Source organism: Antedon bifida, chromosome 4 (assembly GCF_963402885.1).
Source record: "Antedon bifida chromosome 4, ecAntBifi1.1, whole genome shotgun sequence".
Classification (NCBI taxonomy): domain Eukaryota; kingdom Metazoa; phylum Echinodermata; class Crinoidea; order Comatulida; family Antedonidae; genus Antedon; species Antedon bifida.
Genome location: NC_136229.1, coordinates 783,539 through 800,735, shown reverse-complemented (window position 1 = coordinate 800,735; position 17,197 = coordinate 783,539). Strand labels below are relative to the sequence as shown.

The 17,197-nt window shown below is 34.8% G+C and overlaps 1 protein-coding gene across 1 annotated transcript in view; it reads left to right on the top strand.

Annotated features, from left to right (window-relative positions):
* LOC144841279 (uncharacterized) overlaps positions 1-17,197 on the top strand; it is a 32,246-nt gene that overhangs the window by 8,009 nt on the left and 7,040 nt on the right. Inside the window, exons 16-41 of the mRNA XM_078697542.1 lie at positions 20-1,115; positions 1,390-1,489; positions 1,597-1,830; positions 2,034-2,197; positions 2,357-2,508; positions 2,845-3,098; positions 3,411-3,615; positions 3,742-3,887; positions 4,252-4,429; positions 4,793-4,959; positions 5,061-5,166; positions 5,398-5,522; positions 5,846-8,650; positions 9,148-10,029; positions 10,467-10,752; positions 10,985-11,308; positions 11,610-11,836; positions 12,215-12,385; positions 12,782-12,862; positions 13,117-13,208; positions 13,467-13,605; positions 13,895-14,069; positions 14,302-14,474; positions 14,834-15,049; positions 15,328-15,627; positions 16,122-16,252. Of these exons, the coding sequence (XP_078553668.1) occupies positions 20-1,115; positions 1,390-1,489; positions 1,597-1,830; positions 2,034-2,197; positions 2,357-2,508; positions 2,845-3,098; positions 3,411-3,615; positions 3,742-3,887; positions 4,252-4,429; positions 4,793-4,959; positions 5,061-5,166; positions 5,398-5,522; positions 5,846-8,650; positions 9,148-10,029; positions 10,467-10,752; positions 10,985-11,308; positions 11,610-11,836; positions 12,215-12,385; positions 12,782-12,862; positions 13,117-13,208; positions 13,467-13,605; positions 13,895-14,069; positions 14,302-14,474; positions 14,834-15,049; positions 15,328-15,627; positions 16,122-16,252 (8,929 nt within the window). The remainder of the gene's footprint in view (positions 1-19; positions 1,116-1,389; positions 1,490-1,596; positions 1,831-2,033; positions 2,198-2,356; positions 2,509-2,844; positions 3,099-3,410; positions 3,616-3,741; positions 3,888-4,251; positions 4,430-4,792; positions 4,960-5,060; positions 5,167-5,397; positions 5,523-5,845; positions 8,651-9,147; positions 10,030-10,466; positions 10,753-10,984; positions 11,309-11,609; positions 11,837-12,214; positions 12,386-12,781; positions 12,863-13,116; positions 13,209-13,466; positions 13,606-13,894; positions 14,070-14,301; positions 14,475-14,833; positions 15,050-15,327; positions 15,628-16,121; positions 16,253-17,197) is intronic.

Genomic DNA, 17,197 nt, shown 5'->3' with positions numbered 1-17,197 from the left:
TCATTTTAACTTATTGCAGATGCATCTGTGACTCTGGCTATACTGGTCAACTCTGCAATGAAAACATAAATGAATGTCTAATCAACCCCCCATGTGGAAATGGGACGTGCCAAGATACAATTGGATCTTTTCTGTGTACATGTCCTGACGACATCTTTTATGATCCTATGTGTTCACCTCTGCCATCGTGCTCATCATCTCCTTGCCAAAATGAGGCTGAATGTGTTGATATGGGGTCAAATTCTTACCAATGCGAATGCTTTATGGGGTTCACTGGGTCAAATTGTGAGATTGATATCAATGAATGTGACCTGTTTTCTACAAATTGTCAAAATGGTGCAACGTGTTTAGATTTAGTAAACCAATACGCTTGTTTTTGTCCGTCTGGGTTTAATGGAACATTCTGCGAGAACAACATAGATGACTGTAATGAACACTTATGTAGTATTGGCAGTGAATGTGTAGATGGAGTTGACTCCTATGTTTGTTTGTGTCAGCTGGGATTTACTGGAGATTACTGCAACAACACTGTATCAACATGTGATGAGGTAACTTGTCTAAACTCAGGTACTTGTGTTGAGTTAACAGGAATGCCTAATGGAGTATCAAATTTTAATTGTGTTTGTGCAGATGGCTATGAAGGGTTATTTTGTGAACTTGAGACGAATGAATGTTTGTCGCTCCCATGCCAGAATGCTGCAGAATGCATCAATGGTCTTGCCTCGTACAGCTGCATTTGCAACCCTGGATATACGGGCATAAACTGTGAAATTAACATCAATGACTGTGTAGGCCATGAGTGTATTAATAATGGCACTTGTGTTGATGGGATTACCACCTACACATGCCAGTGTGTACCAGGGTATGAGGGCGACTTCTGTCAGTTATTAATCAACGAGTGTGAATCACAGCCTTGTAATCCGGCCGGTAGCATCTGTATGGATTTCACTAACAGATACCAATGCTTCTGTCGAGACGGATGGAGTGGAGATGACTGTTACATCAATGTGAATGAGTGCTTAAGTCAGCCATGTCTTAACAACGCTACATGTATTGATGGAATTGCATTGGTTCAGTGTGAATGTGCTCCTGGCTTTAATGGAACATATTGTGAGGTACAGTATGTTCTTTTATATGTATAGGGTAGCCATAAAAACAAGCATTGCTCTTTTGGTTTTTTCCCTACTTTTTTTGCATTTTTTAAACTATTTAACTTATCAAATAATCTTAATTTGGAAAATAAATTGAAATACTGAAATACCGTATGTTTCTCTTTTGAAAAAAACTATTTAAAAAAAAACTATTTTGATGTGAATCTGTTTTTAGTAGCTTGTATACAAGCCATGCTCTTCTCAGATTATAATATTTATTTCTGTTTTGTTTATGCAGGATGAGGTTAATGAATGCAGCTCCAACCCATGTTTTAATGAAGCACTGTGTGTTGACTTACTGAATGAATATCAATGCTTATGTAAACCAGGGTATCTAGGTAAGCTTATTCTTTCATTCAAGCACTCATTTATCACATTTTCTTATCTTCATAGATATACATTATGATATTATGAAGAATAATGTTCTAAATTCAAATTTCTTCAGGAATTCACTGTGAGATTGAGATAGACGAATGCTTATCAGTCCCCTGTCAGAGGAATGGAACATGCCAAGATGAGGTCAATAACTTTGTTTGCACATGCCCAGAGCCGTACCGTGGTGATGATTGTTCACTGCTTCCGTGCGAGGTGTTCCCATGTGAAAATAGTGGTAACTGTACCAACGCCTTGGACAGACTTCCAAATGGATTTCTATGTTCCTGTCTCATAGGATTCACAGGTTTGTGAAATAGTACGGTGTTAGATCAACTAGAGATGAGCTAGAGTTTTACAAGGTTTTGAGACTATCAGGTCCGTAGCTAGCATGAGCGCCCGCCTCGTCTGAAATTTTCAATTTTCACTACCCACCCCAATTCCCTAGCAGAAATCGACTTAAACACATTACTATTTATATCTTTGTTAATATTGTTATCTTAATTTTAGGTCCACGCTGTGAATTGAACATTAATGATTGTACCTTTGATGCGTGTAGTGGTAATGGATTCTGTGTGGATGGTGTCAATAGCTTTGATTGTCTATGTGCACCAGGTTGGGCTGGAGTAGACTGTAACCTGCCTATCAATGATTGTATTAATAATGCATGTCAGGTTGGTATTATACAAATAACGTCAGGAGTGCATTAGTGGAGATGCGATGCCCTCAAGGGTATTTACAATGGTGCGACATGCACGACGCACAAACCAGAGATTTCAGGCCAGGGTCTCTAGTAGTATAAAGAGAGTTTGACTCTAATTTTTTTTCTTCAGAACAATGCTACATGTGAAGATCTTAATGAGGCCTACCGTTGCGCATGTACTGAGGGATATGAAGGAGACCTATGTGAACTAGAAACTGATGAATGTGAACCACCCCCGTGTCAAAATGGAGCGGTCTGTCTTGATTTGTTCTTGGACTATCAGTAAGTTTATTCTATTTTTAAAATTAAGATTTATTTATTGTCATCATGACAACAATTGTGATGTACACTATTTTTTAACCTTTTTTATATTGTAAATTTTTTATATGTTTTTATATGTATTTTTAGGTATTACTGTTTTTTATTGATGTTTTAATTTGATTGTAATGAGGAGCTGAGTCTCCCATTTTATATTTACAGTATTATGTGACAATAAAGTATATCTATGTCTAGTTAAGATAAATCACCCCCATATCAAAATGGAGTGGTCTGTCTTCAATTCTTCTTGTTCTTTAAACAATGAATAAAAAAATGAAATTATTTAAATCATTTTCTCAGGTGTAATTGTACAAATGGATACACTGGTAGAAACTGTGAGGAAGAGATAGACGAGTGTCAATCATCACCATGTCAAAACAACGCCTCTTGCGTTGACCTCATTGGTGGCTACGTATGCGAGTGTTTGCCGTTTTATATAGGAGATGTATGTGATGTGGAATACAACCCATGTTGGGAGTCTAACGACCCTTGTGAAAATAACAGTACATGTCAGACTGTTAGTAATGGTACTTACACTTGTTTGTGTATGCCAGGTAAGACTTAAGTTTGTAGCAAATTGAGTAAAGTATGTATTTAAATGTAGAAAACATGTAAATCTCTGTCTACACTATCAAACTTTATGTGACAAAAAAATGTGATATATAGACATGATGATGTCATACCCTTACCATATTTGTGCACATCACTACCATATATGGGCACATCACACTTTTTTGTCAAACTAGTTTGATAGTGTAGAAATGCCACTAAAATGTAGAGAAGAAGAAGATAATTGTTATAGACTAGGAAGACAGGTATATTAAGTAGATACTTAATCTTGTTTTCCAATATTTTTTCTCAAATAGGTTTCACTGGCAGAGATTGTCAACTCAACATTAATGAATGCCTGTCCACCCCTTGTATGAACAATGGAACATGCCTGGATGGTATTGCCAGTTTTACCTGTGCATGTGCACCTGGTTTTACAGGTGTCCAGTGTGATTTGAATATCAATGATTGTTATGAAGGTGCTTGTGCCAATGGTGGAACTTGTGTTGATGGAATTAATGGGTATGTACAGTACATCTTTAAAAGGTTGTTCAGTTCAATACATTTATGATGCAACTATGACTTCAATGTTGAGAAATATGTAAAACAGTAAACACTTGTTAGAATAATTGTTTTGGTTATTTGCAGGGTGACTTGTGTTTGCACAGAAGGTTGGAATGGTGCTAACTGTACAGATGACATCAATGAGTGCGCATCAAACCCTTGCTTGAACAACGCCACTTGTCATGACGTACTACGTGCCTATGAATGCGAGTGTAATTCAGGCTACTCAGGTTGGTTTTTATTCTATATTTTTATACTATATTTTTATATCTGTCTTTGTGATAAGTGAGCAATGCAATTTCCAGTTTATTTGGACAGTAAAAATCTATCTATCTCTGGTGTGTATTATTATTTTAAATTTAAGCGTATGTCCAAGGATAGCCATGAGTTCATTCAATATCATTATCAAAGGTAGTAATCCTGTTCACAAGACAAACATTACATAAGATGCTCTACATAAACAAAGTATTTAGGAGTGGGGTTGTTTTTTTTCATTTGTCATGCCGAGAACAAATTCTGACAGCTGACCCTCTTACTCCACTCATACTGTACAGATTGGGAATAAAGAACTTATTCTACTTTAATTCTTTTCAGGTGTAAATTGTGAGGAAGAAATCAACGAATGTGAATTGTTCAGTCAACCATGTCGTAATGCTGGTACTTGCCGTGACATCATTAATGGGTATACATGTGACTGTATGACTGGCTTTGATGGTGACAATTGTGAAAATAATATAAATGATTGTGTTCCATTTCCCTGTAACAATGGAACGTAAGTATTTATTTCTCTTTAATTTATCTCCTTAAATAAACATTTTATCTGTTAGAGAAGTGTGTTAATTCTGTCAGTGATCCATCCTTGTTTAAGCCTTATAGTATAAAAATAACAAATGTTTATGAGTGAAATGGTACAAATAATGAAAACTATTGCACACCATGTGACCCATAAACGTCTAATCAAATGACAGGAATGTATTTAGGGTGTTATAGAGTTGAAAATATCACCATAAATAAAATGTATATCTATTATTACAGGTGTGTTAATTTAGTCAGTGATGCATCCTTTTGTTTTATCCCAATAGTTGGAATTATATATTATTATTATTATTATATTATATGTTTATTTCTTTTATAGATGTGTTGATGTTGTTAATGGATATATGTGCAACTGCCAGCCTGGTTTTCAAGGCATCAACTGTACTGAAGACATTGATGAATGCAGCGCCCTCGCGTGTCAGAATGGTGCGACCTGTATTGACCTCATCAATGATTATCAGTGCCTTTGTCTTGAAGGATATCAAGGTTAATGATGTGAAATTTCATTTGAAACAACAAATACACAATGTCATAATTAAATAAGTAAATTATTTTTAGATTCTAATATTAAAATTTATGTTTAATAGGAACCAATTGTGAGCTCGATATAGATGTGTGTAACTATAGTAACATATCTGAATGTCAGAACAATGCAACATGTGTTGATGGTCCTGGTTTGACCTTTACTTGCAGGTAAGTTCAACAACATAAGAAAACTTTAAATTGGCGACAAACATTAACTAGTTTTGTATGTTAATTCATAATGTGTATAGACATTGGGCCAGGCTTCCTCATTTTATTCAGTTTACACAGTTTTGTTAAATACAATGCATGGGTCATATCTCATCAAAGATATAGTTTTCTGTTACATTGCTCTGTTCTCTCTCCCTTTTGATCAGTGATAATGTTCTGCTTTTTTCTTAGCTGTGTACCAGGATATGAGGGTGATTTATGTGAGACTGATGGTGATGAGTGCGCTAGTAATCCGTGCCAGAATTCTGGGTTATGCCAAAATGAAGTCAATGCATTCAGTTGTTCCTGTATTCAGGGTAAGAGATATTAAATTAATAAGTCTGAGTTAAAAAAGCAAGAAATATTCAAAATAAAATTATTATTATTATTATTAAGATTATTTCATCAGTCATTCACTGAAAATAACCACTGTGAGGTTGATCTAAATGATGCATGCAATTTGAAGTTACGGGTCAATATTACCCCCGGATGATATTAAAATTGCACTCAATTGTAAATTATTGTTTTTTTTCTAATATGTATTTATATTGTATTATATGTTGATACGGATATTTGCCCTTGATGGCATTGGTAACAAATAAATTGAATTGAATAAACTACACCTTTTTTCCCCTAACAGGTTGGACAGGAACTATATGTGATGAAGATGTAAATGAATGCCAATCAACCCCATGTTTAAATGGTGCAGTCTGCATCCAAAACGACCCAGGTGATGGTTACACCTGCTTCTGTTTCCCTGGTTACCAAGGAGGAAATTGTGGGATAAACATTGATGAGTGTCAATCATCTCCGTGTCAGAATAATGCAGAGTGCGTTGACCTTATCAATGGTTATACATGTAACTGTACATCAGGCTTTGAAGGCATTCACTGTCAGGTTGATATCAATGAATGTGATAGTAACCCCTGCTTGAATAATGGACTGTGCCAGGAGCTTGCATCTGGTGGGTTCCAATGTCTGTGTCAGGATGACAGCTTTATAGGGAATGTCTGCCAGAATGAGAATCCATGTTTGAGTTTTCCATGCCAGAATGGTGGATTATGTACTGGGATATCCACTGTGTCTGCAACAAATTATAACTGTTTATGTTCAAATGGTTACAGTGGAGAAAACTGTGAAGTATTGCTATTCACAGTGACACCTGTGATGACTTCTACAGAGATGGTTCTGTCAACATCAGACCAAGTGGTTTTATCAACATCAGACCAAGTGATTTTATCAACATCAGACCAAGTGGTTTTATCAACATCAAACCAAGTGGTTTTATCAACATCAGGAATTCTATCATTGACACCTGTGGTGAATTCCACTAAGATGGTTCTGTCAACATCGGACCAAGTGGTTTTATCAACATCGGACCAAGTGGTTTTATCAACATCAAACCAAGTGGTTTTATCAACATCAGGTATTCTATCATTCAGCCCCACCCCCTCTGCTTTTATCACCCCGGTAACGAGCATGCTAACCTCCTTATATGGATCATCACAAAATGTTTTTTCTTCACATTCATTTTCTCTTATCACTTCTGATATTTTGTCAAGTACTGCAACAGTGTCAGTTTTTACTAGTGAAGCTTTGTCTATAAACTACACAACATCATTTGCACCATCAATATCCCAAACAATTTCAGAAACTTTATCCACATTATCAATAGATCCATCAACTTTGTTGTCAAGAGCATCATCATCAATTTCATCAACAATTTCATCAATTTTATCATCTTCTGAAGAAGCAAGCACTCGTTTATATTTGACGTCTGCATCAAGTTCTCCATCACTCCTCTTTACTTCTCAACCAGAAATATCATTGATGACATCATCACTGACCTCTTCCATGCCTGAAAGTGACCTCGGATCGACCTCTGTGTTGTTGCTGTCATCCTCAACAGTTGATGTAACACCAAGTACACTGATATCTGAAATGTTATCTAGTAGTGCAGGACAACAACCATTCTCATCTCAACAATTCGTTTCATCAGTACTGGCTTCGTCAGAGTTCAGTGTAAGCTCTATGCTATCGTCAGGATTAGTGGATAGTGGGATAGAAACCACAGTAGTAATGACTAGTTTGGCAACATCAGAGGAGATGACAATGGTTTCGTCAGAGGCTTTGTTATCATCTGATGAGCCATCTGTAATAGTATTGTCATCAGATATTTCATTAACCACTATCTTAATGATAAGCACTTTGTATGACATCGTCTCCACGCTTCAACCTTCAACATCAATACTGACATCATATACTCTGGATTTCACCACAGTTGAAGTTACATCCACATTATCAGAAAACCCTTCTGGCTTGTCACCTACATTATCATCATCATTACCAATAGTGACAATCCAATCAGATACCATCGGTTTGCCTTCAATATCATCACCTTCATCTGAAGCGACATCGCTAGAAACAATATCTTCTGAAATATTGCAAGAGACCAGCATTTTATCCAGATTTGAAACATCATCATTGGTTAGCACTGCTTCAGAATTTATGACATTATATTCTACTCAAAATGCAATATCACCTACACTCACAGACCTGTCAGATTATCCTATATTAGAGTCTAGTTCATCTGAAAGTATTGCCATGTTGTCTCCATCATTGTCATTATATACTAGTGCACCAATTACACCAAGTCTTGTTACTAGTATTGGAACACCATTGATTTCTTCGGTGTACACCTCATTAATGTATACACAAATGATAACATCAACAGAAACTGTGACATCATCAACAGATGATGTGATGTCATTAACACCATCTCCCTCATTAATGCAAACTGTGTCTTTATCATCAGCTATTTCATCTATGCAAACGTTGACTTCATCAACCCAATATATGACATCATCAACAGAAACTTTGACATCATCAACAGATTATGTGATGTCATTAACACCATCTCCAATATCAATGCAAACATTGTCTTCATCAGCAGCTACTTCATCTATGCAAACGATGAAATCATCAACAGAAACTATGACATCATCAATACAAACTGTGGTAGCATCCACAGAAACTGTGACATCATCAACAGAAACTATGACATCAATACAAACTGTGGTAGCATCCACAGAAACTGTGACATCATCAACAGAAACTATGACATCATCAATACAAACTGTGGTAGCATCCACAGAAACTGTGACATCATCAACAGAAACTATGACATCATCAATACAAACTGTGGTAGCATCTACAGAAACTGTGACATCATTAATACAGAATCTGACATCATCCATAGAAATTTCACCAACACAATCTGAATATCCTCGGATATCAATAGATACCACTACACCATTCATTGAAACAATTCAAATCACACCCTCCCGTGGAAGAAGTGAAATAACCACACAATTCTTAAGTCTTACTTCTTCTCAGAGCATGTTAGTTGGTATGACAGAGTCACCTGTAGTCAGCAGTATAGAAGGTATGCTTGTATTACTAATAATATTATATGAATGAATTATATATATTGTTTATTCTGTATTTCAGCTAGTATAATCACATACTCGAATATAATCCCACCCACTAATTTAGACTAGATTCCAGCTGACAACCATTGTTAATGCATTCAAAGTATAATCCCATGCTTAGCTTTTACTTTTACTAAATTTTGGTCCTATAGGATTATACAAGTACAAATACAGTGTAAAATGTCTTATATATTTGTTTGTTAAATTCATTTTAATTTTTTTACATGCTTAAGGTACTGTATCCAGTAAGGTACATGTATAAACATATCTACCTCAGTTTTTTTCCATTTTTTTTTATATTTAGGTGGTGATTTAATATATACTTTTTAGATTTTGGTGTTATGGTTTTGGTAACACATTAATTATGGTGATAGTAACTTCATAATATTATAGTGAATTCGTAGGATTGAATTTATCTTTTTATTAACTTTCTAATTGTTTTGTTTTTTAGAATCCAGTTTGCAATCTGATCTGAGCATCCAGCCAACTCCATCTTTCATGCTAACACCAGCAATTAGTCAGAGTGCTGAGGTCACTCCAACATTATCTCCATCTTCAGTTGCATTTACAACTTTGTCGCAGCCATTTTCTTTGATTCCATCATCTAGCATTTCAGTGATGTTGCCAACATCATCACTATCATATTCATCATCATTATCATCATTATCATCATCATTACCATCAACAATTCCCATCATACCAACACAATCATATACCACTATCATGTCTTCATCGATGGAACCAGATCAAATGACTCCAACAGCATCCATATCTCCAATTATCACTACACCAACAAGTACTCCGGAGACAACAAAACCTCTGACAACAAATGAGCCAACAACACCAGTATTGGAAACAACTGATCCTATTACCACATCGGAGACCTCACCCACAACAGAAACTGAACCTTCTCCGACATCTGATGAGATGGCATCATCTCCAACAACTGATTCAGTGACACCACCAGAACCACCATCAACAACTGAAGAAGTTGTTATTACCACACAAAGGTCAACCACACAAAGTTCAGGCACTCAAAGTTCAACCACACAAAGGTCAACCACTTCAGGAACAACTCCATCAGATTTTACAACCACACCAGATGTAACATCTAAACCAGATCTAACGACCTTACCAGACATGACAACATCTTCTCTTACAACGGAACCAGACCAGATGACTACTTTGATGCCTTCTACCACATCCCCATCATTGACTTGTTCTGATATCTCTTGTCTGAATGGTGGTACTTGTGAAGATGTAATGTCAGATGGAAGGATTGGATTCCAATGCACATGTTCATTCAGATTTACTGGACAATTCTGTGAAACTGGTAAGCAGATTGTATAGTATAGAATCTAAAAGCTCTGTTTACACTATCAAATTTATGTGACAAAAAATGTGATGTGCCCATATATGGACATGATGATGTCATATCACTACCACCATATTTGGGCATGTCACACTTTTTTTGTCAATTTAGTTTGATAGTGCATTTAGACAGAGCTTTAGATATACAGTCAACTCTCCCAATACCCGACTCTCTGGAAACTAGAAAATCTCCCAAAATTAGATTTTTTTAAAAGTCTAAAATGTCCTAAATTCTTTTTTACCATTAAAAACACATTCAGAAAAACAAGATTTCTGGAAAGCACACATATTAGGTCAGCCTTATGGTGTCTGGTATTGGGAGAGTTGCGTTTAATAAATTAATTTGTGGTATTTTCTAAGAATTAAAACAAAACTTAATTATTATTTATTGTATTTCAGAATTGAATATTTACTTCCCGTCGTTTAATGGTGATAGCTACCTGGAGCATGCTCAGTTGGACTTCTCTTCGTCAGTGACCAATGAAATCTTTGTGTCTATCAAGACCGTCTCATTGGAAGGTACAATACTGTATGCTACCACCCAAATTCCTACAAGAGATTTCGTTCATCTGTACTTAGAGGGCGGTAGACTTGTTTATGAAGCGACATGTGGCCCAGGAATGTTGTTGACCATTCAGTCGTCCGAGTTGGTCAATAATGATGAACTTGTGCAGGTGTTAATCAGGTCAGTGTTTTTTTAGACTTTTATTTTCTTGAGTATAGACTAATTAAAGACCAGTGGTTGTATTCATGTGCGATTTTTCCTTAAGCTCTGTCTACACTATCAAACTTTATGTGACAACAAAATGTGATGTGTCCAAATATGGACATGATGATGTCATATCACTACCATATTTGGGCATAGCACTACCATATATGAGCACATCACACTTTGAATGATTTTTTTCTTTTAATAGTCAAGCTCGGCCGACTGGTTTCTTCGGAGGCTTCTGCTCAGCTTCTCTGACCATCAACAATCAACTTGCCATCACTCAGTCACTGTACACAGTATTCCATTCTGTCACATATGGGTTCCTGTACCTCGGAGGTCTACCAACCAATGTGACTCCTGCAGCAGCTTCTGCCCCAATTGTCTGGTTTACTGGATGCATTCGCCATCTACAGGTCAATGACATTGAGTACGCAGTGTTTGACGACGCACTGAATGGTCAGAATGTGGGGGAGTGTGAGGTGGCTCCTTGTACATACGCACCTTGCGAGAATAGTGGAACGTGTGTCATGTAAGTAGTAACCTCTTTGAAATGTTGTATTTTGAAATGATGAAACTGCAAACCATGGTTAACTTAACTCATGTGTTAAGATAAAAGTGATTACTTGGTACTTGTTATGTTCAAACTCAATAAAGGTATGCTGGGATTTATTGCAGGTAAAGCATCAGAGCCAAAATGTATAAAAACATAAGCACAATTTAAAGCAAAACTGAAGAAAATAAGGGTTCATTATAAATTTATCTTAATTCATCTTGGCAGCTTCTTAAATTTGTACAATTCATTACTTTAATCAGTTCTTTTAACTTCACAGGCCTGATAATGCCATAGATTGGTATTGCCTCTGTCCTGATAACTATGTTGGTGAATTCTGTGAACAGCGAGTGGATTATTGCAATGGAGACCCTTGTGAGTTTGGATCCACATGTGTGTCCAGATGGGAACAGGCTAGCTTTGTGTGTCTCTGTCCTTATGGCAGGGAGGGTTTACTATGTGAAAATGGTAAGGAGTCACTCACTTTGAATTATGTATATATTGAGAGTGTAAAGCTCTGTCTACACTATCAAACTTTATTTGACAAAAAAAATGTGATGTGCCCATATATAGACATGATGATGTCATATCACTACCATATTTGGGCATATCACTACCATATTTGGGCATATCACTACCATATTTGGGCACATCATGTATTTATTGAGTGTGTTATGTGCCAAGAATAATTATTGTTGTCCTCAGTGGTGTTTCGACTATGAGTGCTCACTGACTAAACTCAGGGGCCCCAGAGCTTAAGCAACCCCAATGCAACTACCCAGCGTATTTAAAATATGTACAAAACAAATATCATATGCCAAAGAAGAAACATATATGTAGTTGCTACAAGAAAGCTAATTTATTTATACACTTTACATTATGCAGCTTTGTCAATCTCAAGACCCAGCTATTCAGGACTATCTTATGGCTACTCATCATATATACGTTATGCAAGAGCTTTAAACTGGAACTTTATTTTGGAAATCAAGTTGTATTTTGTTCCTGTAGACGATCAAACATTACAGAGTTCATTGATGTTGTTTTCAGGACAAAAAGGTACATATAAATACATAACACATAATATTTCAGTACATCAGTTCAGTAGTGTATCTACCTAAATATATACATTAGGGCAGTATCACAGGCAAAATCTTAAATAAAGTGTAATATATGATACATGTGATATTTGTTTTTACTGTGACCTAAATTGAAAAATAATTCCCATGATTCAATGTTGTGATCACTGTATCACACAATAAGATACAGTATGGAGAATTACGTGACTGTTATTAAATGTAAATTTGTAGAAAGTTTCTCATATATTACTTGATAATATTATTTTTTACAACATTTGTATTTACAGTACTATATTAAGAGTAAATAAATAATCTTTGTGACAAACCTTTTAAAGAGTCAATTAAAAATTGGGTTTTGATTTTTTTTTTTTTTTAGGAGAAGGAAGAAATGGAAGTGATTACTTGTCATTAGGTTTAGAAGATGGTTATGTCACATTTAGGTTTGACCTAGGGTCAGGTAAGTGTTAAAGGTCAAAGTATTATTATCAACATTTATATAGTGCTCTTACTTTGTGAAGATCAGAGCATGATAATGATTGTTGAAAAATGTTGTCAAGACAGTTCCAAGAAAAACACCATCTGTTTTTTTTTTTTTTATGCGTCAACTAACTGTTGCAATTAAAGCCATAAAAAGAGACCCTAAATAAAGAGACACAACAAGTTAATTACAGCCAATGAGATTACTTTATAAATTAGTTTTTCTTGTTTTAGGAGAAGCAGTGCTAAGAAGCCCATCACGTATTGACAGTAGTACCACACATGAGGTTCAGATTGGAAGATTCCAGAGAGATGGCTGGCTTAAGGTATTAAATGATGTTGCTGTTTAAAGCACTTGTGTTTATTTTGTATCCCATTCCATTATCATGCTTATTGTATTGTACATGTTTCAATGATATGTTTTATTTTGATCTTAGAATAAAAATGTCGATAAATTAATGATTTAAATTTCCACCATCATATTGAGAAATGACCATGATATATTAATATTTTTATATTTAATAATTATTTTTAGTATGGTAATTTAAATTTACCAAATCATTGTGTATGTCACTTTTTTCTAGGTTGATAATCAAATCAATGTAACTGCACGTACCAGTGGACCTCTTATTGGCCTTAATTCATTCAAAGATTTGTTTGTTGGTGGCTATGATGTTTATGAACTCCAGTTACTACCAGTGGACTATCAAGATGGCTTTAGAGGTATTTAGGAATTTTTAAATTTAAAACCTAATGGAAGTTGCTTTTGATTTGATGTGGTGGATCCTAGCAATAAAGTGGTGCCTGCATTATGCGATCCCTCTTTGACATTTAGATAGAACATTTTTGCTGTTGCACACCAATGATAACATAAGAATGTTATGTGCCCATATATGGACATGATGATGTCATATCACTAACATATTTGGGTATATCACACTTGTTTGATAGTGTAGACAGAGCTTAAGAGTAGTCTTTATGAACATGAACTAAAACTGTTGTTTTTTTACAGGTTGTCTTTATGATGTTGAAATCAAATCTGGACAGTATGATACTTTTGTAGCCCCTGGTAGCCCAAGTGGGCATGTAGATGCTGGTTTAAATGTTGGCCAGTGTGGTATGTCTGAGTGCAATCTGGTTACATGCTTAAATGGTGCTACTTGTGTTGACCTTGGCGCAACATTTCAGTAAGTCACCAGTTTTAGTTTTAGTACTGTATCCATTTTGGTCCTGAGTATAACTGTCTGGTATGAATGAACAATTCCTTCAGGAAAACATTTAAAAAGAAAAAAACTAAATATAGATCGACTATATATATTTATTTTTATTATTAATTATTTTTGTTATTAATTTATTCTGTTTTCGTTTGATTTTGATGAAGTTAAATTTTGGTTAAAACTGTAAAATAATTTGTTTCAGGTGTGATTGTACAGATGGCTGGAAAGGTCAATATTGTGCCAATGAGGTCAATGCCTGTGACCTTCAACATGATCCACTCCCTAGGTGTGCTCTTGGGTCAGAGTGCACACTGACCAACACTAACTACACATGTAACTGCCCACTTGGAAAATATGGGGAATTTTGTGATCAAGGTATACTTGGCTGGTTGTACAATGTGTATTTATCCTATGAACTTACATTACCTTTTATTGGATTGGATCTGAGTTGACATTGCCTAGCAAAACTCTAGCACATCAATACATGTGTTTTGTATGATGTGTGCGTCCTGTTGTGTTTAAACTTCAGACAATGTGAAAGGGTGGTCTTTTATATATTTTATAAGATAAGTGGAAAAATAAAGAATTTATTATATAATAGTGCCTTTCCAATGATCAAAGCTCATTGCATAGACATTTTTATTTTGGAAAAGGTGCATTTTGTTTTTAACTGAATGATACTTAAAAAATAATAAATAAGTTGACAATTGTTTTTTTTTATTACACTTGTGTAGATCTTACAATCAGTGATGCAAGGTTCCAGACTACATCTTACATGGCATTCCAACAAAATGTTGACATCAGGCAAACAACAAACATCACAATGCAGTTCAAAGCAGACGATGAGAATGGCATTCTATTCTATGCAGCTCAACATGATACCAGCCAGTCTGGTGATTTCATATCTATCTCATTGTATAACAGATATGTTGAGTTTAGATATGTTCTTGGTAGGTATTTATGGCTTTATCAATTCCATTCTTGACATATATTTAACCACCAATGTATAATTCAATACATGAATACAGGAAGGAAAAAGGAGGATTAAAAAAATGGTGACAAAGTCAAACTTTATTAATTAAATAAATTTAAGATATACCTATATTTAAGTAAGTAAAGTCCTAAAGTAAAGTTATGTTTACTTAAAATGAATTTGATATTACTGTGTTTATCTAAATGCAAGGCATTTTCTGAGTTAATTTACGTTATCAACATCTTCTGTCAATAGATGGTATTGGTGTCCCTGCAATTATAAGAAGTCAACAGCGTGTTGATATCAACCAATGGTACAGCGTGCAAGTTGGACGAACCAATCAAAATGGTTTCTTGATATTCATGGATCAAGAGCTCCGAGTGCGAGCGTCTACCACACTCATTGGTTTGGACCTTGCAACTGATTTCTACGTTGGAGGTGTACCTCATTTGAGTGAGGTCAATAGGTTAGCAGTTGAGGACAGTGCCACAGGGTTCAAAGGTTGCATACGAGAGGTCACTATTAATGGAGAGATGTTGCTACTCACAAAAACAGGTTTGTTATATCTTGACTTTATATAATTTTTTGTTTGGCCTTTTATCAAGAATATTAATCACAAGGACGTAGGCGTAAAGCTCTGTCTACACTATCAAACTTTATGTGAGAAAAAAATGTGATGTGCCCATATATGAACACGATAATGTCATATCACGGGCATATCACTACCTTATTTGGTCACATCACATTTTTTTTGACAAACTAGTTTGATAGTGTAGACAGAGCCTTAGGTTTTTGTTCTTAAAACTTGTTTAGGCTTCCTTCTACACATACAATGTGTATGATGTTTTTGAACTTGTTTAATATAATATTAATATATTGTTTGATGGTATGTTGGTATAAAGTTTGTGATACACCACATATATTTAGTTCTGACAAGAACTGTTGAGTTTCTCAACGTTTCGATCAATATACTTTGACACATGTTACGTGTGGAGAATTGTCAATAAAAAATGTTTGTTGAATTAAAATGATTTATTTAAATTCTTCAGGTGCTAAAGATGGCAGGAATGTGTTAGACTGCGATGGTACAGGCTGTGGATATAACGTGTGCAAAAACAATGGACAATGTGAATCAGAGTTTGCTGAATCACCTTGGGAATTCCACTGTTTCTGTTCTTATGTGAGTTTAATAGTTCTTGATGATTGTGTGGTGTTTACTTTTTTAATTGATATATGATGTTAAACACAACTCCAATGAGTGAAAAGTGACGAAAAGATTCTATATTTCAAACTTTATTTGACTTTATTTACTTCAGGAATATTATGTAATATGTAATTAATATAAAGTAGTTTTTGTTTTTTCGCTTTATGATATCTAACTTTTAATAATGAAAATGAAATATACAGTCTCATTCTCCAAAGAACATAGAATGAAATATCAAATATGTTTAAATTTAATATTTAAAATTTATGAAAATGAAAGTCCAAGATGATAAAATCACCACCTAAATCTTGACTACTGTATCTTTTTAAATGAAATGAAAGTTTTCATCTTTTTTTCCATATAAATGATCAAGTATTGCCTTGCTTTCCAATCAATTTGTCCCACAAGATTGCTTACAATAGCACCATGCGCTATAAATACATCCAGATTTTAATCATTCTCACTTTGATGTTAAATCATGTATTATTCATCAATTGATTGCTTCCTAGAACTTCTCCCTCATTAAACATTTCAAGGAATGTTTTTCTATGGTAAATTACCTTTTACAATAAATCACCTCAACATATGGCTATAAATGAAATAACTACACTGATGATGCATACTTGGAATGTATATTATGTATGTTGTAAAAACAGTAATGACATTTACAATTCAATTCTCTTCATTACAATGAATCCCAAGTATAAAAGTGTGATACTTAAACCATGTAATCAAATCACTATCATGTTAGGGATCAATATTTAGACATAAATTATGTTATCATCGCCGACAAAATATATCCACAAAATTCAGGGTTTTTATACTGTATATCATTTCCAAATGAATCCCATATATAAAAGTGTGATACATAACATGTAATCATCAATATTAGGTTTAATTTAATATAAAGATCAATATTTA